Source organism: Odontesthes bonariensis, chromosome 6 (assembly GCF_027942865.1).
Source record: "Odontesthes bonariensis isolate fOdoBon6 chromosome 6, fOdoBon6.hap1, whole genome shotgun sequence".
Classification (NCBI taxonomy): Eukaryota; Metazoa; Chordata; class Actinopteri; order Atheriniformes; family Atherinopsidae; genus Odontesthes; species Odontesthes bonariensis.
Window position 1 is genome coordinate 27577282 of NC_134511.1, and position 24508 is coordinate 27601789.

At 39.3% G+C, this 24508-nt stretch overlaps 1 protein-coding gene across 1 annotated transcript; it reads left to right on the top strand.

Moving 5' to 3' along the window:
• The first annotated feature begins 3916 nt into the window (after positions 1-3916).
• LOC142382394 (golgin subfamily A member 7-like) lies at positions 3917-17781 on the top strand. The gene is made up of 6 exons (XM_075468192.1): positions 3917-4004; positions 5553-5678; positions 8531-8683; positions 10350-10451; positions 12246-12298; positions 15808-17781. The coding sequence occupies exons 1-5, from the start codon at positions 3996-3998 to the stop codon at positions 12285-12287; spliced, it is 432 nt and encodes a 143-aa protein (XP_075324307.1). The 5' UTR covers positions 3917-3995; the 3' UTR covers positions 12288-12298; positions 15808-17781.
• Positions 17782-24508: the final 6727 nt, after the last annotated feature.

Below are 24508 nucleotides of genomic sequence, written 5' to 3' on the forward strand. Positions count from 1 at the left end.
TAAATGTGCTGAAACCGGGGTGTAAAATACTCCATTACAGATAAGAGCCCAACATGCAGAAAAACTCAAACAGTTAGATATGAGACAAAAGTTGCCATCATCTCATTGTTGCAAAGTTCATTTTCAGGAGCCTGAATTCACCAAAGTTAAAAGTTCCTTTATAGACCATGTTTTTCATCATCATTGCTCTTAAGATATTCAATCAATTTAAGAATTGCTACTAAACCATATTCATAGCAATGGTGATGAAAAACATAATCAACTTGACAGAACTTCTAACTTTGATCAAGTCAGGCACATCAAAATAATTTAGAGCAATTTATAAGTTATGCATAAAACACATTTTGGAGTCTTTACAGTTTAACTGGCTGTACCAGTTCAATTCAATTCAATTCAATTCATTTTTATTTATATAGCGCCAAATACAACAAATGTCATCTCAAGGCACTTAGATAGTAAGTCCAATTCAAGCCAATTGGAATTCAATTAATTAATAATAATCATAATTCATAAAATAATCCAATTCGTTCATATAGAGCCAATTCAAAAACAATTTCCTAGCTAAGAAAACCAACAGATTGCACTGAAAACTTTTTGTTTTTCGGTCCAATCTCCCGGCCTGAGCGTGCCTGAGGCGACTGTGGAGAGAAACGACTCCCTTTTAACAGGAAGAAACCTCTGGCAGAACCAGACTCAGGAAGGGTGGCCATCCGCCTCGACCAGCTGGGGTTTGAGAAGACAGAAAGGGGGGGGGGGAGGGGGAGGGGAAACAGATTGTGGCAAGAACCTCCTTATTTCTGTACAGTTTGGTTTTAAATCACCATAATATAAAGCCCTTTCATTTTACTACTTTCCCATTACCAATAGTTCACTTGTCTGATATACAAAAAAAACATATCAGTAGGAGTGGCTTTGTGTGATTACTTAAGGTTGCCCTCAGTGATGACATGATGGACTTCCAGCGGTTCTCTCACAATGCTTAATTGTGCTTTTGGTCTTAATTTTAAAGTACATTTCTGTTGTAATTTATAAATGAACAAGTGCCATACACTGGCTTGTCAATGGGTCAGTTTTGATTCCTTTTACATTTAGAAGATGTAAATCAGAAAGGGGTGAATGGAAATATTAGAAATACAAATAACCTTTATATTGACCTTCATATTTTTGCCTGTTTCGAAGAAGAGTTGATGCACTTTCGGGGAGAATGGAAACACTTTTTCTGGCATGACAAAGATTAAAATGATGTGACTAACCAGTTGTTTCTGCCCTGAGTCCCAGAAATTCTGGGAAGAGGCCCCTTCCTTTTTATTCTTGTGGCTGTCCTCCACAGTTGTTGTTTTCTTCCATCCCCCGAGGTCTGATTCAAGTTGGCACAACTACTCTGAATTCCAACCACAAGCAACATAGCGTATACCGCCACCCTCTGGTGAAACAATGCAGCCAATGTTATTCATTTCTCACCTGTCAGTGAAAATGGTCTTCAATCCAGGCTTTTCAAAATATTGCTTCAGGTTTTCTTTGCATGTGGACCGCAGCTCAACTAGTGACACTTGGAATTGTTTTTATAAATAACACTTTGAGATGGATAATTCATTGCTGATTAAATTGTAATGAAAAACGAATTGGCTTCTCTCATCTTTCTCTATCCTGCTACTACACTTATTGGCATAAACTGTCACTGATTTTGATCTCTTAGCTCGAAAGCTTCTTTGTTCAACACTATTATGAAAACCACAGCATCACATGATGAAAACATGTATTTGCTATTAAATGCATGGGTTTCATTTGACAGAGTTAATGGAATCTAAGGTAGATGTAGGATGAAGTTATTTTCTACCATCACAGCTGATCAACAGGATATCTGGTGTGCTGGATGGAGAAATGGCAACAGGTTTCTCCAAACCACTGGATCCAAACATCTGTCTTGACAGCCTGTGTTGCTCATTTTGCACCAAGGTGGATGTAGTTGTTCCCTTAGTTGTTGTAGATTTTCTTGAATGAGTCAAAGAATCAAGATGCTGAAGACCAAAACCATTCATTTCAAATGGGAGTCTAACAGTCTCTGGGTGTCATTACAGTCGCAGTGTCCATCTCTTTTTATTAAGTCTTTGTACATAACAAACTAAATGAACTAGTCCTGATCACCTGGGCTTGTCAGAGCTGGAGATTGGGAGCCTAGTCTATGAAACATTAGCATTTAGTAAATAATTATTTGCTATAAGTTTCATGTTATGTATTGCCATTAAATGTCCAACATGTTAGAGACTAATCCTTAAAGTGTCATTTGGATACATACAGTAAGCTCACCATTGCAATTCATGATGCACCAGTGTTAACACTGCCGATTGAATGTCTGAGTTTCAATTTTGTCTTTACAAACATTAAAGGCTGTTCCTGTAATTCAACCTAAAGTTAAAAGGTTTCACCAGCTATTGTAGAGCTTAAACCTGAGATGACTGAGGCAATAATAATAAATATATACTAGGAACACTTGACCTATCAGAAATGTTCAGCACTGCAAGCTCCACCCTGGGGGTATCAGGTTATATCAACAGTACTACCTCCTTACAAGGGCTGTTTTGTGGGAAAAGTTTCTCCTCCAGAACTCTGAGCTTCCTGCGATGGAAAAGGAAGGGGCCACACAAAGAACTTTTTGCTCTTGAAAACGTTCCTGCTGTCCTAAATTAGGATCTTTATTGAGAAAAAACAAGACTATTCAAAAGCACTCTGATTTTGAGGCTGCCGTTTCTGATCAATTATTAGTTCAACTGGGCGTTTCACGCAGAATTAAGAAAATTAGAAATAGTCAGAGGACTATAAGAGCAATCATATGCCAACATTTACCTCAGTCCTTTATATCCATATTCCCAAAGTCATTCTTAAAAAAAGAAGCATCCACTTTTATTGCCTAATCCTGTTCTCATTTAGTGGCATGATTTGTCATAATATGGTATATAGCCCCTATAGAGTCATTTCCCTGGCTGAATGAGCCAGCTGCAGTTTCTACGTCTGTAAATAGCAGAGTGGGACAGAGCTGGTCATATACAGAGGTTGCATAGAGGTTCCATAAGGGAGCCACTACTAAAGAGCAGCTCGAGCAGCAATAAAGACATTGTCATGGGCTGTTAACCAGTATGTGTTGTATATGATGGGCCCAAATGGTGCTCATTATTGATCCCTCCCTGCACTGACGAACACTGGCAAGGGTGGAATTAAAGACCCACCCACCTTTGTTGGGAGACTCATAAGCCCCTTTTTAGAGATGAACCCCTCCCCCTTAATGTAATAGCAGCTGAAGATGCTTGTCTTGCGTTGCCAGGACTTGTTTTAACGAGCACTATGGACATTTCTACAGAAATGCATTCTCATTAGGTCAAACCTATGACTCACTCAGCTCTGGTGTCTCATCAAACTCTTGCTTGTTTGTTATTGACTTATTATAGGTTCAGTCCCAGTTTCCAGTCATTCATATCAATAGGGCCACAGTCAAGCCCTGCAGCGGCAAGCACTGCCGGCAGGTCCAAACTGCATGCAGTCACATTAAGTGATATGGACGTACGAGTGTTTTAATTTAGCATTTGATCTGCTTTCTATTTTGCAAGCGCATATATTTTAATACTTCAACATGCATTGATACTCAACAGTTAATATGTTCACAATTGTACCTTTTGTACAAGGTACAAAAATAAATCTTCTAAGTTAAATTAACAGGTAGAAAAAATAAGAAAGAAGTTTTATTCATTCATGAAATTTTTCATGAATGAATAAAGTCATTTACTTTTAAGTGAATACTGGATTACTGGACACTGGAATACTGGATTACTGGAATACTGGACAATAAAGCATTTCACTGTAATTTTCACATTGTGAATTTAAAAAAATAATAATAAATATCCGGAACCTTTCCTGGACAAATATTTCCCTCCGGAAACATTATTTCGTTGTACGAAGTGGAAAAAACTGGTAGCGGAAGATAAACAGAAAGATTGTTCAACATGGCAGAGGTAAGCTTTAGTTTGTGTTGATTCGTTTTCAAAACGTCAGCGGTGTGTTAACGTGATAATCTGTATCTAATGAGTTGTGGTACCTTTATGGGAGTGTGTTCGATAGAGAAATTGAAGGGACGCTGGCTAGCGTTAGCCGTGTAGCTCGCGGGTTGGTTGCTAGGTTGTGTAAGATAACTGCTCTTTGCCATTAAGCCACAACCTTTAAAGTGATCTATGGTTATGATAATGGTAGCCAGGTGTTTTGGTATAGTCAACGACGAGCCAAGCTGCGTATGTAAGCTAGCGTTAGCAGGGTTTCTTGAGTGACTGGCTGCTGTGCTAAAGGCTATCCGGCTGAACCTTTGATCGTAAATAGTGAACTGTCAGCAGCATACTGAGAAAGAGAAGCATACGTCGATTTCTTAAGATAAGAACATAATGGGAAGTTGGCTGTGAAACTGCTTCCTCATGTACATTGTTGCATTTGACCTATTTTGACCAAAGGACCAAAAGAAAAATGAAAGCTGTCAGGATTAGGATGTGTGAGCCAAAAGCCAACAAAGTGCACCTCACTTGTCAATTTTGTCAATTTTCCTTTTAAAATGTGTCAGAAAAGCTATCGGTATGTGTGGGATGTAGCCTACTTGTGTTTTATCATGGTTGCACAGCTAAAGACGACCCTTCTCTGGCCGAGTCAGTGAACTGATCTAAGTGATACCGTGCTGCAGTCGACCTGCTGAGTACCATTTTAAAAACAGACAAATCACACTACAAAAAGGCTGAAGATGGCTACAGTGGGCAGCATGGAGAGCATCACCTTGGAAAATACCAGAAATCTGTTGTCTGCAGGTCCAAGGCTGTTTCTACATCTGTACAATTATTGTTAAACATCTCAGCTTTACTTTACTTTTTATGTAAGTTGGGACAATTATGACAAAAACATCACACAGAAAGTGATTATTCCCAATATTGCAACTAATAAATGTATTCTGATGTCAAGGTTTATTTTCATTATAGAATTTGTGCAAGAGTTCGAAAAATGGTGAAAACAACCTGCGACCATCCTCTGTCTTTTAGGTGAAATTAGACCGTGTCAAATCAGCATTTTTAAAAAGCAAACACAGCTTATTTTATTACACAGAAACTCAAAAAAAGAAACTAATCATTAGCAAAAAAAATAAATAAAATAAAGCTCTTAAAGTTAGTCTCTGTTTATGTGAAACAAGCTCATTGTGTTTTTACCAGGACTGTTACATATTCTAGATTTCATTATATAATTGGATTGGAGAAAGAAGAGGAAAAAAAACACATTTAATTTTAAATATTAACAGCGCCTCCCTGGCTGTCTGCCTCATCATTTTGTGTCGGACACAGTGGCCGAACTCAGTGCACTTCATGACTGACAGGTGTCTTCCACAGTCGGGTTTAATGATTGGAGAAAAAAATATAATTTTTTTTTTTAAAAAGGAGGTCAAGCCGAAACAGCTGAAGAAAAGGGAGAGCAGGGTGACCGCTGTAGACTCCAGAGATGAACCATGTTTTCATTGCTAAACTCTGTTTCAACAGACTCACAGCTTGCAGGATATGCGGCAGCAGGCAGCCATCGCAGCCAAAGTCTTCATTCAGAGAGATTACACCAACGGCACCATGTGCCAGTTCCAAACCAAGTTCCCCTCGGAGCTGGAGACCAGGGTAGGACACGCCTCAGAGCTGTGAAGCACCACTGCTGGTCACACTGTGTGTTCAGGACTTCTGACACATGAAACGAGAGACACCCATACGGAGAAGAAAGGAAATCTCAATCTCAATTTCAGTTTCAGTTTAGATAAATGATTTTCATACTTGTCTTTTTTGTCATAATGAATTCTGTTCTATTTTTCTGATAGTTTGGTAGGGACAGAAGAATACAACTGTACTCTCTTTACTCTCTCAGAAATAGTTCAGAGTAAAATCTTCTCTTTGTTTCATCAACATCCTCAGCTACTCCACGACTCTCTGCAGCTCTCGAGCAAAAATGCTAATATGCTGCTCAGGCATTAAAAGATAAAAAATCATCTAATTTAATTTGAGGTTTTGCAATCGCTCCAAGTGAATTTATAATGCAAATTTTCCATAGTTAGACTATTTTGGCCAAAACAAAACATCAGCACTCCAAGAAAGCTCTTCAGACCTGTGGATACCCAAACTGGGCCATTGTAAAATCAGCAAAGACAACTGGACCAAACCACACTGTTAGAGAAGCTAAGGAGAACAGACGTAAAGATACTGTAATTCCATATGTGGCAGGAGTCTCAGAGAAACTTAGAAGGATCTTCTCTAAACATGATATTCCAGTGCACTTCACTCCCAAGAACACCCTCAGACAGAGACGGGTTCACCCAAAGGACAAAACACCCAAACACAAACTGAATGGTGTCATGTATGCAGTGCAGTGCAGTGCGGTGCGACAGGGAGTGGGCGGATCTCTATGGAGGAGAGACCAAACAACAGCTCCACAAGCGCATACCCCAACATAGCGGAAACACCTCCTCAGGTCAAGACTCAGCAGTGCACCTACATCTGAAGGAAAACGGACACTCTAATGAGGACAGGAACACATTCCAGACAGAGAAGACAGATAGTTTGAGAGAGGAGTCAAGGAAGCCATCTTCGTTAAACTGGAAAAACCATCGCTGAGCAGAGGAGGTGGTCTCAGGTATCACCTTCCCAGCACCTACAATGCAGCATAGTCTCTTCTCCCAGGCAGTTTTACTATATTTTAAACACTTTCAATCCTGTGACCAAAACTGGCCCTGTCAGGCAGGTAGACAATTCAGCGGTAATAATGACTCTAACCACATGCACATCGGTCAGGGGCCCTTACCATCTAGCATTTCGGATGAGAGGTGAAACGTATTCAAGATCCAAGAAGTCCTGTTGCCCTTATTCAGGTTCTTATTATTACCCTGACCCGGGTGACTGAGAATCTTCATCTACATGCTGAGGAATGGATTAAAGGCTGGCATTGGTTTTGTTGTGGAGGAGGAAAAGCAGGTTACTGAGACATGCCACATAAGCCAGTGCCAGCCAAACCGCTCAGTCTGCAGGACACCGAGCTGCAGTTTTGAAATGCTCACGCCACATGAAAAGAGCTGCTTCACAACACTTTTAAGTACTCTGTGGTGGCTTATTGGTAATTCCCTGTGGATTGGGTGGTCTCCCATGTTTTTCCAGCCAGATTCAGTTCATACACTCACGAAGACACGAGCAGCCGGACAAATGGAGAATGGTAGAAGCTTAAAATGTTGTTCTAAAAAAATCATTTTTAAAATATTATCTGTATCCCTGTTTTTATGAAATATGCAGTATAATACCAAACATTTGAATGACTCACATTTGTGTGTGTGTATATATGTAAGCGCTTATTTATATAACTTTTTTTTTGAGCCAGTGAATTTATTCTCCCACAGCTTCAGTTTTGCTGTGCAGCTGGGCTGTTCTGCAGCTTTGCACGCCGGACTGTCACATTCTTGCAGCTAACTTATCTTCGGCTGTGGGATTGCTTGCTTTTAGTCACTTCTTCCTGTGTAAATGCTGAAGGATGTTGGCAAAGAACTAGATGAGCACTTTGAGTTTTAAATGTTTTTGGCCGCTCACTCGCCAAAACTTTGAGCAAGATTTCATTAATTGACAACTTTCTTTCATCTGTGTCAGATGTTTGTTTCCTAAGTTCACATTGAATCGACCGTTTGTAAATCCTGTTCAACCTTGCTCTCTTTTCTAATGTTTTAGAAATGGTAATGTGCCTGTGTCAGATGCAATAGAAAGATGCTCAGGTGATGTGGTTTGAATAATAGTCTCTGAATTTGAAAATTAGAGGGAGAACAAAGGCTTTTGATAGTGAGTGCCAAATATGCCTGAGACCACTGATGTGTTGGATCTTTTGTTGCATTCCTCGGGCACAAGGAAGCAGAACATTGGAGGGTTTTCAGTTGCTCATAAAGCCCCTGGCTGGCTCCACATAGGCTCTGCTTGGAGGTTCCTTCTTTTCTCATCCATGCCATACGAAGATTGTTTGAACTGTTCTGGTCCAACATTGGACTACTGTCGACACCCCAATCCTAAAAGCTCCAAATCCCTCCATCAGTATCCCAAAGGCCGTCTGCAAACAACTGATATATGTCTCTCAACTAAGTCAAAGTGCATCTGTGCCATTGGAGAAGGAGAAACTATCAACATTCCTTCCTGGATTGTCAATGTGTGTGTCCAGCTTTCACTGTGTCCTGGCAATTATTTCGTGGAAACATTCACAGAGCACATAGCTGAGGCATCCTAATCATTTCAGTAGGTGTTTCCAAATGTGGGAAGGAGGCCCAGCACGCCCCTGATGTATGACCAGTTCAAAAAACTTCAGCCCCTCATTTATCTAGAGAGGGAAAGAACCGCTAAGAAGACAAGGTTTCTACTCAGACATCCTGTACACACACTACTGTTCAGGTGTGCACGTAGCTCTATGCCCTTATTTAATCTTACCCTGTATGTTTCCATATATATGTATATTTCAGATCGACAAACAGCACTTTGAGGAAACGGTTCGGGCACTGAACAATCTTTACGCTGAAGCGGAGAAACTTGGAAGCCAGTCGTATATAGAAGGCTGTCTGGCGTGCCTCACTGCCTACACCGTTTTCCTGTGTATGGAGACTCACTATGAAAAGGTGGGATATGTTCTACCTGTTCATCAATAATAAACAGAGCTGTTAAAGGAGACATATTCTGCCTTTTCTTTCCACAAGGTGACACAATATCTTGAAGACTTAATGAAATGTTTATGACATGTTTGATCAAAATATGCGCTGTGCGGTGGTGTCGTGAGCACTGTTGCATGTTCTCCCCGTGTATGCGTCGGCTTCCTCCCACCGCCTAAAAACATGCATGTCAGTTTATTTAGTGACTCTAAATTGACGCTAGGAGTGTAAAAGTGTGGGCTTTATTTAACTGTTGCTTATATGGGCAACATTTTACAGATTTTAATAAGTTTGTTTTTTAGTAATCAGGTCCTGCAGTGGCGCTATTGATGCTGCATTCAGCAACTAATGGGAACTTTGAATATCCAACTTCTAGCAGGGGAAAGAAAAATCAAAGAAAACGGGGAAAAGGAGTCTGATTTCTTTGTCAGTATAGAAAACTTTAAACAAAAAACTGGTTAAGCATCATTATCACATTTCTTTCTTAACTTCTAATGAGAACTTTTTGTTAATGGCAAAAAAAAAAAGGAGAGTTTTGCCATCCTACTTCTGAGGTACAGTGAATGTAACATGATCAGAAGTTGTTAGTCGAGATCAACATGATGGTTCTATTGTACCGGGATGTAAAAGAACCCTGCAACTCGAAGCTGCTCATTGAGTACTAAGTTTACAGACACACTTTCCATCATACAGAGTAACAGGGTTGTGTCACATTGAAGTGTCTGAGTTAGTGGTCACTTCAGACTCCCAAAAATTTGTTCTCCACACTTTTTTTTTCTTTCCCTAATTTGTCCCCATTAATGCTGTTTTGATGACATACAGAAACATCAAAGATCTGTGTGTGTTTTAACCGTATGTAGTCAATTTTTATCCCTCACACTTCGTGGTTTCTTTTTGAGTTGCAGAGAACTTCATTGTCATTGAAGATGTTACATATCAGTCATGGCAGTTTTGTATTTGGCTGAAATGTTGGAATTCTTGTCAAAACGTTGCTCAACCTAAAGATAAATAAATCAGGGTGCGGACCATGAATGCATTGGTCCATAACACAGTAGCGGGGTTTAATTTTAAAAAGCTGTTTGTATTGTAAAACAAAGCAGCCACTGTAGCTCGTTTTTGGAAACGTCGTCGTTCAAAGTAAAACGGCATCTCAGTGACCTCTCCTGTTATTGTCCACATGTAGAGGAAACAGTTCGGTATTTTTATTTTTGTGGAAGCTTCTTGCTTCTTGGAACTCTGTTTATTGCCCTTTTGTTTATTGCAAAACATGATTGTTTGGGTTTAAATCTCAGCATTGATCATCTGTGCTTGTCCTGTCTGCATCGAACTTGGTCACCAGTTGTGTGTTACCAAGGGGACATATTTAGCAACAGGGACATCACCGAAAGAGAACACTTGGCTGGAGTCACAATATGAGTCTGACAGCTTCCAGGTCTGCTATGCTGGTCTGATAGCTGATCTCATCCCCACATGGTCTGAAAACGTGTTTATCTGAAATATTTTCTCAGTATTCATGCTCACCATGTTCACCATCTTAGTTTAGTTTTTTTAGCACTGCAGACATCGTAGACTCATTCTTTTTTTTTTTTTATTATTGTTACTGATTACTATAACATGATCACTTTTCCTTTTTTAGGTTTTGAAGAAGATTGCAAAGTATATTCAGGAGCAGAATGACAAGATCTACGCACCACGAGGCCTCCTGCTCACCGACCCCATCGAAAGAGGCCTTCGAGTTGTATCCTACCCCTCCGTGTGAATCCAGACGGTATATATTAAGCATTTATCCGGTTTTGTTCAGGCAAAACGACAGCAAAAGCCACACAGTTTTTCAATCAAACAACAAAAATGAGTATGTGTAAGAGAGAGGTGTGATGTTCTGAATGTTTCGTTCAACTTTAAGTCATTAAACATACCAGGAAATGTGAGTGAAACTGGACCGTGTCTGTAAGTAGAACACGGAGCTTTCACAATTACCCACTAGCTGCGGTGATTTATAGGTTTGTAAACTCCTCTTAACTGCTGGTGGGTGAATATGAAAGGCAGCAGTCTCTGCAGCTTACAGGAAATCTGATGCTATGAAGGGATACGCTGTAAAAAAATCAGATAAAAGTTATATGTAATCCATAGCATCTGCGTGAAATCAGCGGGTGCGCCGACATCCTGGCTATCGCAGCGTATGTGTAGGGGGTGACTCAACATCGCAATTAATTCCAGCTGGGTGGCAAAAGGAGATTAGGGATAACAAAATATGACTGAAATTGTTCACAGCTGAGCTTTGTTCCCACTCTTGCCTGTGATTTTATAGTACTGACAGTGATCTGGATTGTTTCTCCGACACCGTCGCGCTGCTGTGCTGACTCTGACACGGGAACACCAGGAGACTGACAGGAGTCTCTCATCTGAACTGAGCTTTTAACCCTTGAGTCTAGGAGTCATGATTGTATTTGTTACTATCTGATATTGTGGCTGTTTTAGTTCTGCATGTTTATTTTAAAAATGTACCTTTCCAATTGTGAGTGGTAGAAAGTTTTTTATTTATTTAGTTTATTCTTTCAGTCTTGTTATTCCTCATGTTAAACAAACAGTGCTTGAATCAGAGGGCTAACATAGTGTTTAGGCTGCAGGACTATACATCTCCGTTGTTTGTCTCCTGTGTTGGCTCTGGGATAGACCGGTGACCCTGTGCCACTCGCTCAGTAGCAGCTTGGATAGTCTCCAGACCTCCCGCAAACGGAAAATGAATAACTGATGCAACAGAACACTGGATCAGATCTGAAGATGCTAAAATAGCATGATCCAAATGTAAAATCCTTAGAAGTCGTGGCCAACATTAGCAAGCTGTTCAAAGTAAACTTGTTAGCTTTGCTGTTGTTGTGGAGAAAAGAGTAGTCCGACTCTTCTTGGTCAGCCTCTTGGGGACTTTATTGAACAGTACAACACACACTTTCCATTGGTAATGCCAACTCCCCAGCATCATGACTCAGTACCAGTGTCGAAGAAGCTACGGTGAAAAATAGAATTGTTTTGCTTGTGATTTAAGAAATATTATGTTCTACTGCTACCGCATATTTAAGCTACAGTCAATGGTGGGTCACTGAACGTAAGTTGTCAGCCGTCTTTCCATCGAACTGACAAGCAAATGTGATGCAAATTTCTAACACGGTGATTCAGAAAATGGCTGCATGATGTCATCAGCAGATGGTTTTTAAAGTGTATGTTCCAAATGGTGTCAGCTGGAAACCAGGAGAGGTCTTCAGGAATTAGTTTTAGGTGGGAACGTTGGGAGCATGTCCGCGAGTTTTGGACATGTTTATTCTGTGGAAGCAGAAACGGCTGATTGATCATGTTAGTGATGGAAATGTTTCATCATTTGACCCTGGAAGCCAAATGCCAGAGCTACCAGATCCCCTCACCTTAGAAGTTATTGGATGGTTTGTTATACACATATATGTGTATAAAAAGAGATGATGATAATTTACACTGAATGTAAACCTTGCTGCAGCTGCTTTTCCTTAACTTTCTTGGCAAGATTGAGGTGACCATCTTTGAAGACAGAAGCCTGACCAGATAAAAGCTGACATGGTGAGTTGATCCCAACAAAGACCGACACATTGCTGCTAGCACAGATATAATGCTAAAACACAATGTGTATTTTTAAATGGGAAACACAAGAATTTCTGGGAAGCACCACAAGGAAAAGGGCTGGTGATAAAGAGCGAAAAAACTTGTCTCAGGCAGAATCCCTCCTCCACTATCAAACACAAGCACCACATCAAAGTTTCAAGCTTTTTGTCAGGGATTAATATTAGTTGGCTACTTCTCCTCCAAGAGGGCTTTATCTCAAAGAATTTGAAGGATTAATCGGCTTACGCACCGAGATTTCCGTCTGAAACACGAGCCGAGCCGAGTAACTTATCCAAAAAGTGACAGTGTCTTTTCCTCACAGTAGTGCTTTGTCTTTAGTTACAAGTTCTAAAGTAGCTGCTCTCAGAGAATTATCTCATTTAGTTAAAAGCTGTTTCCTTGTTGACTTTGATGGTCGATGGTCTTGTTTGAGACTGGTGGAAGAGGGGCTTCAGTTGGAAATTACAGTTGGCGGCCCCAGGTGTTAATGGCCGACCTGTAATATCTACCCAAAGTGGTGTGTAATCCTTTTTTTCTTTTTTCTACAACCTGAGTTTATCATACTTGAAATGAAAACTATGTGATGAAGCAAGTTACCAACAGCACATCGCTTAAGTTTTAAAAAAGAGACAATTTCAGGAAATGCATCCCAACAACACAAAAGTTTCTCGCCTTCGTTCCGCTGTTGTGAAATCAGCTTCATCAGGATCATTCCTCAGCGGTATCCCAAGACACAATTTGTTTGCTGAAAATCCTGAGATCTTTTGAGACCGCACAGTATGATCGTCAACCACAGATGGCTTTTAAATATCCACAGATCTTCCACACTTCACAACAGGGGCCTCAAGAGCACAACTCATCCCATAAATTGTTTCAATCTCTGTTACAATAAATCCCTTTCTGCGTCTCGCGTGTGCAGAACAAGACGACAAAGCGGGGCTCAAATCATACTGAAAAGTACTTTGTGTTCGCTGTACTGTAGCATACGCACCACCATCAGACAAAGGAAGACATCCCCTGTACATACATTACAAGGGGTTTGTTTTGTTTGGCAACATTTCGGAGCCCATAGACCCATGTGGTTGGATATACCACTGGCCTACTACCGCACAGATGCATACAGGAATTAATCTACTCATTTGAAACTCCTTCTGAGGGCCTCAATGCATACACATGTCCTGGAGGAATGTAAACACAGGATTTTTATAAGTAGCTGCTGATAGAGGGGTGCTTTGGATCTTTGCCACAGTCAAAGGCAGGGTAAGGCACAGCCAGCAACCAGACTGAGAGGGTGCACACCACAACCATTTCTCCTGCCAGCATCTTTTCTCTGTCTCCTCCAGGCTTTGACTGATACTTCCATGCATAAAACAGAGAAATTCAATATAATATTTGCGCATCTGTTAAAAGATTGCCCTAAATGCTCCCAATTGGAACTGCTGTAAATTAGAAAAGATGAATAAAAAAACTTCTTGTTGGCCTCTGGCTGCTCTTGAACAAGTAAAGCCTTCCCCTCTGTCCTCTTTGTGTCGGAAGTCCTAGCAGGCTAAAGCAGGATTCTTGGTTCCTGAGCGCCTGCCCGGTGTGGGGCTGAAGAGCGTTGATGGATTTGCCTCTGGTGGGATTTCTGCACTGGATAGAAAAACAGACTGTCTGTACAGCTCCTGATTGCCAAGCATCTATTCAGAGGCAGATGGTGCCAAGTCAGTGTCCTGTCAGCCTTTACAAAAGACACTCATACCCATGATGATGTGTTATTTGTGCAAACTGGCTGCCTGCACAGCTTACCACAAAACTTGTCAAGTTAGGCTGCACATGTGAGAGTATCGGTGTCTCGGTGGAGAATGTTGGACAAGGTGAGGGCATAATGATATTCATCATTACTCTGTTCTTTTTATTGAATGAAGTTAATCTCTCCTCACCATTGAAGATTATATTTTACAGGCCGAACTAAAAGATGATTTTTCACTTGAGTGTCAGTTCTTGAATTACTATTAATACAGAGGATTGTAAATCAAACTGAGAACATTTGCTCAGCCCTTTGTTCAAAATGTATTCATACATGCATGAAATCTTATGATAGAGTTGCTTTACGCAACGGTTTGTGTTAGCCGTGCCAGCTCTTTCTGTGCCCTGCATCGGGAGGCAGCAAACACATGTTTAAATGCAACGTCAATGTCAGTCCACTCAGATCGTGGCTGTAATCACACATGAACACCAAAGAATGTCTTGAGGAGAAGCAGGGAACTGGCTCCGAACTCGTTGGACGCATTTGAGAGAACGAGAACAATTTATGCATATATTTGGAAAAGTTTTAGTTCAGGTTGACGCACAGAATTAAGCAATTTTGAATATCAGTTGAGACCAGCATTTTATGGGAATAGCGATGAAAGCACTTTATATGTCGGATTGAATGAACTCTTCAAATGAGAAGTAATAAACACATGCATCAGTCATGAAAATAAATATATAGGTTTAGGATCACCTCAGTTAATTGTCAGAACTGTTAGATTGAAAGCATTTCGGGTATCAGTCAAACTGTCACAGATAAAACATAATGTCATTGTGTTATCTGATGTGTTGTCAGACATCCCAAGTCTCCCGGAAGTTCCGGGAGTCTCCCTGATATTGATAGTTAATCACGGATGCCCGCAAGTCGGATAAAATATCCCGGATTTTAAACTATGCGAGGGAGTGTTTTTTTTTGTTGTTGTTGTTTTTTTCAATGCGAGTGAGAGCGTGCAGGCAACACAATAACTCGTGCACCATGCGCGTTTGGACTGCACAGGCACGAGAGAGAGAGGGGTGTGGGGAGAGGTTGCTTGTGAAACCTGTGCGTATCTGTCCCAAGCGATGCTCTGTTCAACGGGGGTTCGAGAAGCATCTCCCTGAAATGAGTTTTTGGAACTTGGGATGTCCGTGTTGTTGTTCATCAAAGGTTCTTGTTATTCCCTGATAGTAAAACTGTAGGATTAAAAGATGACGTACTCTCCCTTTGCAATGACTTTAATTTCATGTTCAATATTTTTAAAAGTCCTACTGACGTAACTCTGCAAATAGTTAGCTTCTGTTATACAACCAGAAAGCCTATTTTTCTTTTTTGCTAGCGAGTTTCGTCCCACATGAAACTTTTAGGCTTTTTCAATAGAAAGTATTTGTTACTAATATGTTTATTCAGACATACAGTGACAGAGCAACTTTTACACACTGCTAACACTAACATCACTAGCTAATATGTGCTTGCTGGCTAATAGTGGTAGCTGTTGTTGAGCTTGCTAGCTTAATATGTTGTACAGAACGGGTGATTTGATAACTTTGTAGCTCCATACTTAAGGCCAGTTGTAGCTTTTGTAGGTTTGAAACAAGAGTTCCTTGTTAGTTACTCATATCATTTTCTTTCCATGACAAGGATTTACTCAATGCTCACTCAGTCATGTCACTGAATAATTCTCCTGTTTCTGCTGCAGCTGTTTGGCTGAGCAAAGCCGCGGGGTCTGCAGCAGCTCAGAAACAAAGCCCACCTTCCGGAGGACCTCCCAGACCGGCGCCCTTAATACTGCGTCTCAACAATCTATTCCTGTCCACCAACTATCATTTGCATGTCTCATTCAGAGCATCATTTGTGACCAAGTTTGAGATTGTGTTCCTGAGACTTGATTAAATGTTTGAGCTTTATTTGTGACTTTCTGTGCCCACGTTTTAGTTGAGGGTCATGTAATTGTATTTATCTGATAGAAATATAGAACAAGGTCTTGGATAGATTAACTCATTGATTTACTGACATTCTTCAACCCATTTGATATTGGATGAAAAGTATTTGTGATATTGGGAACTTTTGTATATTCCTTTTCTTGTCGGACTCTTGTTTTTGAGTTTTAAAGCTGACACATAGGGTAACTTATTTTTTATGAAAGGTTTTGGAACTCCCCGACGTCTGAAGTTTAAGTGAATATTTTGTCTGAACCGAGGAAATAAATTAGTCATGTAAAGAGGAACTGTGGTTATTAGCAGATTTGTTACACATTTTGTAGCTCACGGTTTGCTTTATTCCTATTGTTTTTCCTATTTTTTTTGCAAAGGTGTTTGCCAGTTTATCACTTTTTATTTTTTGCTTGCATCCCTAATTAGATGTAACCTTCTGATTTCCATTACCTAACAGTCCAAAACAAATTTTGATAATATTGTATGTATTTAATTTCTATGCAGTGATTTAAGATTTTAATTTTTCTCTTTTTGTAATTAGCATGTTAAACTGTAAATACTGCTCCTTGATTCATGGTTATCTTTATCTTGAGTCTGTGCTATACATCATGTTTGGTGATTACTGTGCTAATAATTTATGTAAAGATCATATATTCGTATATTGTGAGACTACCTTTGACAGAAGTATTAAAAGTGCTCTTGTTAGCTGACAGTGCCTGGATTGTCTTTGAATGTTGCCTTAATTTAAATTTAAAGGCCCGGTCACACCAGGAATCAAATAGCAATGTTTTACTTTGATTCATTTAAGTTTAATCGCTGTGATTACCACACAGTATATCCACACTAATCTTTCACAATCAGGTTCAACTTGAGCATTTCAAAATGTTTATTCGCCTACAACGAGCTCTGTTCTGTTGCTGGTCGTGAGCTTAAATTGAGTCATTGAGAGCTTGAAAAGTTGGTTACTCTTAAAAGTACGAGGACTCAGAAGCTTGTAATGTAGGTGTACCTGATATAAGGGAAAAACAAAGGAAAACTTCCCCAATTTCATAATTGGTCTTACAAATTCTGTGAAATGTCCATAATTTGTTTGTTTAACCCTGTTGGATTGAAGTAAACATTTTAAATAAGATGTGAAAAGCTTGTTTGGTTTTCTTTCATTCTCATTTGTCGTAGCCAGACTTCTTAATCTGTACCGCAGCCTCGCTCGTTGTGTGAGCCATGTGTACCTGTACTTGGTGTGATGATCGTGAAATTTGTTTGGAGGATTCGCACATTTTCACTGCACATAAAAATGTGTTTGGAGGGGAATAACCCAAAAGATTAATTGTTCTGGACCACTTTCTGCTGTGAACAGGCCTGAACAGGAAGACCAGATGTCAGTCTTGTTTTGTTTAGTGAAACTAAAATCCACTGACTGTAAAACAAAAGAACCTCAGTTTGTTATTGAAACCTTCATAATCTGCAGTACAAACAATACAGCTGCTCATGCTAAGCTTCAGCCGTCTCAGATGTTTAAAAGAATGTGGTCAGATGGAAGCATATTGAAATAACGACATGTACTGCTAGAGATTTTTGAATGATATAGCTACTGAATCAACACATATCTTGATGTCTTGTCTTTGTTTGACTTAGGTTTTTGTTCATCTTAACTCCAGTTAAAATTTTTCTATGTTCCTTGAAATCCAAATGTATCGTTAATCTTAAAGCTGTATGCTAATAAAGATGTAAATATTTAACGCTTTCCTGCCCCTGGTCTTATGTGGTGCTCAGTCAGAAACTGGTCCTTCATTTTTATATTGTCTCTCCACATCACTGCTGACCACACTAAAGGCTGGACAGCCAACTGAGTGCAGGACGCTACTTCAGACTAATGATTTAGCGTAAGGTCTCAAGCTCAGGATTTTAGTTGATCTGTCTTCGAAGTTGGACTTACTTGTTAGAGCAACATATTGCATTAACGGGCAGATAAATCAATAAAACCGACATCTAACACATAGTCATTTTGCTTTATAGCTGAACATTCTGGCTTTGAAAAACAAACCTCAAGAAATTGAAACAAAAGTCCTCCGATTAATGCCCTTTAAGGGATGCTGAAGTTTGTATCCTGTTATTTTTTATCAGGTTTGTTGTGGTGCAATTCTTTCTCATAATTTTAATAATGGATTTATTGGTGCTATGAGGAATGTAAAAAATAAAAACAGTTATTCTCATATTTGTTTCTGTTTATTTGCATAGTATGAACCCAAAATGTGTAATGTTTTGTCTTGTCAACTCCATTGAATTTTTTTAATATAAATCCAGTTTTTTCTTAAGGTTCCCACATGTGGTCATCGTCACGTTTTTTGCTTATTAAATCTTCGCATATTTCTTTGTTTGGAACAGGTCAGGTATGCAGGCCAGTTAAGACTGTACCCTCTTATTCCTCAGCAATGCCTTTGTAATGTGTACAAAATGTGATTTTGTATTGTTCTGTTGAAAAATGTATGCATGTCACTGCATGTGGTCTTTAAGACAGCGTATGTTGCTTTTCTGCATTATTGTGGGTGACTTGTTGCTGATAGCAGTCTGGGTGGTTCTTTTTGCCTTTTTTGCCTCCATTTAAAACAAAATTGATCTGGAATACTGATTGGTCTGACCACAATACACCTTTCCACTATGTGAAAGTCCATCCCAGATGCCTCTGAACCCAGAGAAGTTGACTATGGGCAAGGTAAATATAAAGATTCTTTTTTGCACAGTAAAGTTTTAAGTGACATTTGTGAAGGTAACTCTGTAATCGTAATATTATGTTTGACAAAGGTTTCCTACAGTAATCCCTTGTCCATGTGGTTCTATCAGCTATTGAAGAATGACGGTTCGACTGACGCAATGCCGTCTGAGGGATCAGAGATCACGGGTGGCTTGTACTCGTTTAGTCACTGAAATATATGAAAATAATATTTTGCACTGTAGAGGCACAAATATACAAATTCAACATATTTGCTCCTCAAAGACTCAGCCTTTCATGGAAGCTGCTTCTGTGCCAAACCATGATTACAATCACCTGCTGACATCTCCTGTTTCTGGTTGGGTTTTTTTCATCTCAATAGTAGTAATAGTATATTTAGTATAATAGTATATCTTAATATCCCCCATAAGACCTTTTTTATGTGTTGTTGGCCTAGAAAACAAGAAACTGATATATCAACAAGTAAATGTAAGTTGACAAGACAAAACATGAAATATGATGGGCTCATAAGTGTCTGCAATGAAATGAAAATCAACGTAAATGTAAGAATTGTTGTGTGGCACAAACATACTGGTTCGTATTTTATTAGAACCAGTGTTTTGACTGAACTACAGAGGAAAAGAGCCTGAGTGGTCTGATTGAGGCAAGTATAAACAGAAGATATAAAGCCAGATGAGAGAATGCCAATCAGTTCACAGCGGTGTGTCTGAGGCACATAGTGTCTGGCTGCATTCGAACCCATTCCTCATCATGCCTACATGCTGCTCACCCGTGACCATATTGCTACAATTTGTACAGACTAGCTTGTGTTATCTTCCAAACACCTTGTGTTTGTATGATTTCAGCAACCCTGTCAGGATGTTTATTTTGTTCTCCTTCTGAACTATTTGATGTTTACACTGTATTCCTCATATTTGCACCCACGGATTACTTACTTTGTCAGCTGTCTGTGTGTTCTGTTATAGACAGCTATTAGCAGGATTCTTGCTGTACTGTTAAAATTACTGCATTCCTCTTTATCTTGGCATTGCTGCATCCTCTTTCACAAGGTTTTTATTTTCACAATTTGTGCGTGTTCCACCTCATTACAGCTTTTGTATTTCTTTATTTGTCTTGTAAAAAGAACCCAGTAAAAACCTGCAACCTGAACCTGGAACACAGAGGCTCATGGTTTTGTAAGCCTGCAGAATCCTGACCTCTTGAGAATCAACTGTCAAAATTTCACATGAGGTTTTGTCTGTCCCAAAGCAGGACACAAATCAAATGTTACGCCACTGTGTAAATGTAGCCAAGCTATACATACGCACAGTTTTTAATCTTTTCCTTCAAAGGTTTTCTCTCATTAGGGGTCCCATGGCATCTTGAAAGAGAAAATAGACGGACTTGATACATCATCCTGAAAATGATTTATGTTACCAGGAATACAATGTATGCATTCACTGCAATAAACTGTGGTTTTCCAGCTGCACAGAAATACTGAGTGAGACAGAGCACAGGGTACCATTTGTTACTTTCATGAGGTTAAAATGCATACCAGAAAAGGTCTTGAAAGTAGCCCCGCAGAACTAAATGATTTTCTGTTGGCCACAGACATACAGTTTAAAACATGATCAGAGCTTAAAGTGGTCTTGCAGAACAATATGTCGCATTTCTGAAACCATCTGGTCTAAACTGTAACTCTTTTGGAGGCTAAAATAAAAAATTCTTAAACCCCTTAAATCTCACAGTTTTATTACATAGAAAACAAATTTTACACCCTTTTGGAAATATACTAAAGACTAGTTTGTGCAGTTTTATAACCAAAGTGTCATAAATAAAGGAATTTTCCATGACAAGACTCAGGAAGGCCCAGAAAAAGGTAACAATTCATGTAGCCGTTTCTACATTTCAAATAACACAAAGAATCAGCAGCTTTTCGTTTACTAGATAACAAATTTCAGAAATGTTTATAGATTTCTGTTAGCCATTTCATATATAAAAAAAGCACAAACTAAAAACATTAACCATCACAGATGTACAATTTAATTTAATGCAGCAGTGTTTAGCACAATTTCAAGCTGAGAGAAAAGAGGGAAAAGACCTCGAGTTTATTCTGATACATGAATAGAATAGGTGAATCAACTAATTATTTATCACATTTAACCATTTTCACTGTCAAAGGCAGCTAAAAGGCTAATAACTAAAATTAACTAAATTAAAGTTAGCTGAAAGAGCTCGCTACATGCTAAAAATTGTTGGCTAAGAAGTTTGATGTTCAATGTATTTGAATAGTAAAGGCACAAAGATGGCATATACTACAAGTAAGTGATTATAAATACATTACTTTATTTAGTAGGTTTAATTCAATTTTTCATAATTTTGCCTTTTAGTTTTGTTTCTAAGTACTGTTCACTTCCTGGTTGAGGATAGTGCTCTCAAAAACGTGCGCACCTGAATGCCTCTTACTCCACCAGGTGTTGGTATCGTGGACTGAAATAAGCAGGATTTTGAAAATGGGGAGAGGGAAATAATGTGTTTTTATATGTGCTCTGCTTTCAAAGCATGTCATAGAAAAACTCAAGCCTTGATTGTTGTAGTTATTGTGTATATTTTAGGTCCTTAGGTATAATTTGTTGATTAAGATACATTAGCTTTAATTGTTCATTTGACTTTTTCTTTGTTATTAGCAAAATAGTTTACCTGCAAGTATTTAAAGACGGTGTGTAATTGCAGTTCTGAACTCCTAGAACTACTAGTAGATATCCTGATCAGCCAGGGTTTTACCTCTTAACTTAAAAGTGCTACCAGTATCCTGTTGACTTGAGACAATGGCTCATGATCACCACATGCAATGTCTAACTTTAGCTTTCTTATGGTAGCTACCTGGGCGTAGTTTCCCCTCTAATGTTTTACAATTGCAGTATTTCATTTTTTTAGGGCAACTTGTCAGTTGGTAATGTTATCCTGTCATCAAATGTTATGTATGTATTCTCATTTTTGGGGTGCAAAACTATTTAAAATCTGCCATGTTTGATGTGCCTGACAACGGTGGTTCCTCCAAAACATGCTTAGGGAGTTCTAGGAGTTTGCTGCATTCTCAAACCAGATATCTGTTTAAATGCAATTGTGTAAAATCGCACTGAGTGACCACATTTGGTGAGTGTTAAAAATTAAATGGGTGCTGCACCTCTTCTCACAGGTCTGTGGGTGTAAGGTTGAGAGCCACACAAGTGAGGTACTGCTCAGTGAGAAAAGGGGATCAAAGTGTTTAACTTCTGACTTTGCTTTTTCTACAGAGTTGTGTACAGTTGTTGTCCATTTCATCCAAACACCATTGGATAGATGGGGAAATTTCTTCTCTAACTTTTCGGTTGCTGCATAAAGCAAGTAAACACCATAAAACACAGCAAACTACACGAATCTCACGGCATGTAGAATCTCTCATAAAAACAAAATGACACACAACCACAGAGTGTTAGCCATCAGCTCATTCCTTTATGTGTGAATACAGCCTTCACAGGGGACACTTATATTTGAATAAACCTGTAATATACAGTCTGTGGTGACTCCTCTCAGCTTTAACTGCGAGTCCATAAATTCCCCAAGCAGAGAAATATCTGGCCTTACTCCAACACCCGCGCTCTCCTGCAGAGAAAGCAGCCCTGATTCAAAGAGCTTACGCTCTTAGCTTGAAATGACTGTACTTATGATAGCCGTAATTTATCGGCTTATGGTTTATTGAATGTACTCTGGCACAGAAAGCATAATTGGAGTTTACAGTAAACATCCCTCCCATTTGCTCGCTGGCTTTGAAATGAGATCTGTCTGTGGCAGATGGGAAAAAACGATTGTAATCTTTGAGGATGTTTCGCCCCATTGTTTCAGCAATGCAGCTGTGGCTCACAGTGTTTATGTGGCTTTTCTTTCCACACTGCAGAAACATGAAGTTCACGTGATGTAAATTAGAAACCACACTTGACCTGTGGGGTAGACTGCATTGCTCTGTGACAGACAGGTGATCTCACACTAGATTCCTCTCACAAAGTACATACTGGAATGAACACGAACATCATAAAATCTGAAAATGTAAGTCTTTATTAACAGAGAAATGTTGTAATATCAGGTTGAAGCCACAGGAGGTCAGTGTTGAACCACTATTCAAGTTCCTGTTTTAGAGACCTTGGGTTAGTTGTCATGGCTCCTGAGAGAATTGTGAAAAATCTGCCTACTATCTTCCAACTTTTCTCCATTTATAAATAAAATACATTTCACTTACTGTCCTCCTCTTTCCCCCTTGAATCCCTTCTGCAGCTGCTGATCATTTTTGAAAAAAAACTACATTGTTATTATTTTTTTAAAATCCTTTTTGCTCCTCTGTACAAGTCACTGAACTCCTACTGGTCAAAGTAATCATAATTAGCTTGTTTCACCCTAATCAGTTCAATCAATTTAAGTGCCTTGAGATGACATTTGTTGTAATTTGGCGCTATATAAATAAACTGAATTGAATTGAATTGAATCAGTGCCACCTGTTAACCAGCAGGTGCACATTTATGAGAAATCATCCCTAAAATCTTTCATGTACGGTAATTAATGTTGACAGAATGCAGAGGAAAACCATGAAATCAAACCAGAGAGCATAAAATTGGGCGCCTGGAATCACTAATGACTCAAACTCAACTCTGGCAGTGTGAAAACATGTCAGTCAGTCATTCACATATCATAACATTATATGTCATTGTTATGACATCGCTGTACCAGGTTATCCAGCCTCCTCCCTCTGAATGTCCACCATAACTTCAGATGATGCTGCATTCACTGTACCTTGGAAGTGGAAATCGAAATGCTGGTTTTGCTATTATCATAATACGAAATGGTCAGCGAAGGACCCTAATATTTTTATATCCCGACAAGGATATCTGAATGTTTATTTTTATTCTCTAATTGTTTTCCAGTTGGAAGTTGGAAATTCTGATTTCCCAATTGTCCTTGAAAGCACATTGTTACAACCTCAATAACTGGCGTTAATAAAAATAAAAAAAACGTTAGTGAAATAATGTTAGTTTAAGCAACAGTACTTAATGTTGGCCGCTTAAAATGGCATGGGAAAACTGTTGCCAGGTGTTATATATGCGCTGCTGAGGGTGGCAGCACGTTGGAGTAGCTCTGAACCTCACATTGAGATTTTTCTTTTTTCAAAATTTCATTCCTGTTATTTCTTGGAAGAAATTGCATTTTTTTGGACAACTGTTCCTTCCTGCCTTGGATGCTGTGCAGCTGGATTAATTTTTCCCAATACTTTTGTATATTTTACTCTTTTGTCATGATGCATAACCATAGCAACAAGGTGGTTTACAACAGGGAGCAGCTGATTAACATTGGAAAAGCAGAAATAATTCGACAACTGAAGCCAGAAATCCCACTGGAATTGAAAAGGAGGCGTCGTGGATGCAGAGCAGGAGCAAAGAGGAGAGAAAGAAAGAAGAAGTTCAAACCATCTCTGCCATCCGTCATCATGGGAAATGTAAGATCGTTAGCTAACAAGTTGGATGAACTTCTAGCATTGACAAGGACTCAGCAAGAATATCGGGAATGTAGCATTATGTGTTTTACTGAGACATGGCTACAGGATCATATACCTGACTCCAGCGTCTCTCTGCCGGGCTTCCTGACTGTACGAGCAGATCGAGATTTAAAGAGTAGCAGGAAAAGGAAGGGGGGTGGATTGGCAGTGCTTGTCAACAACAGATGGTGTC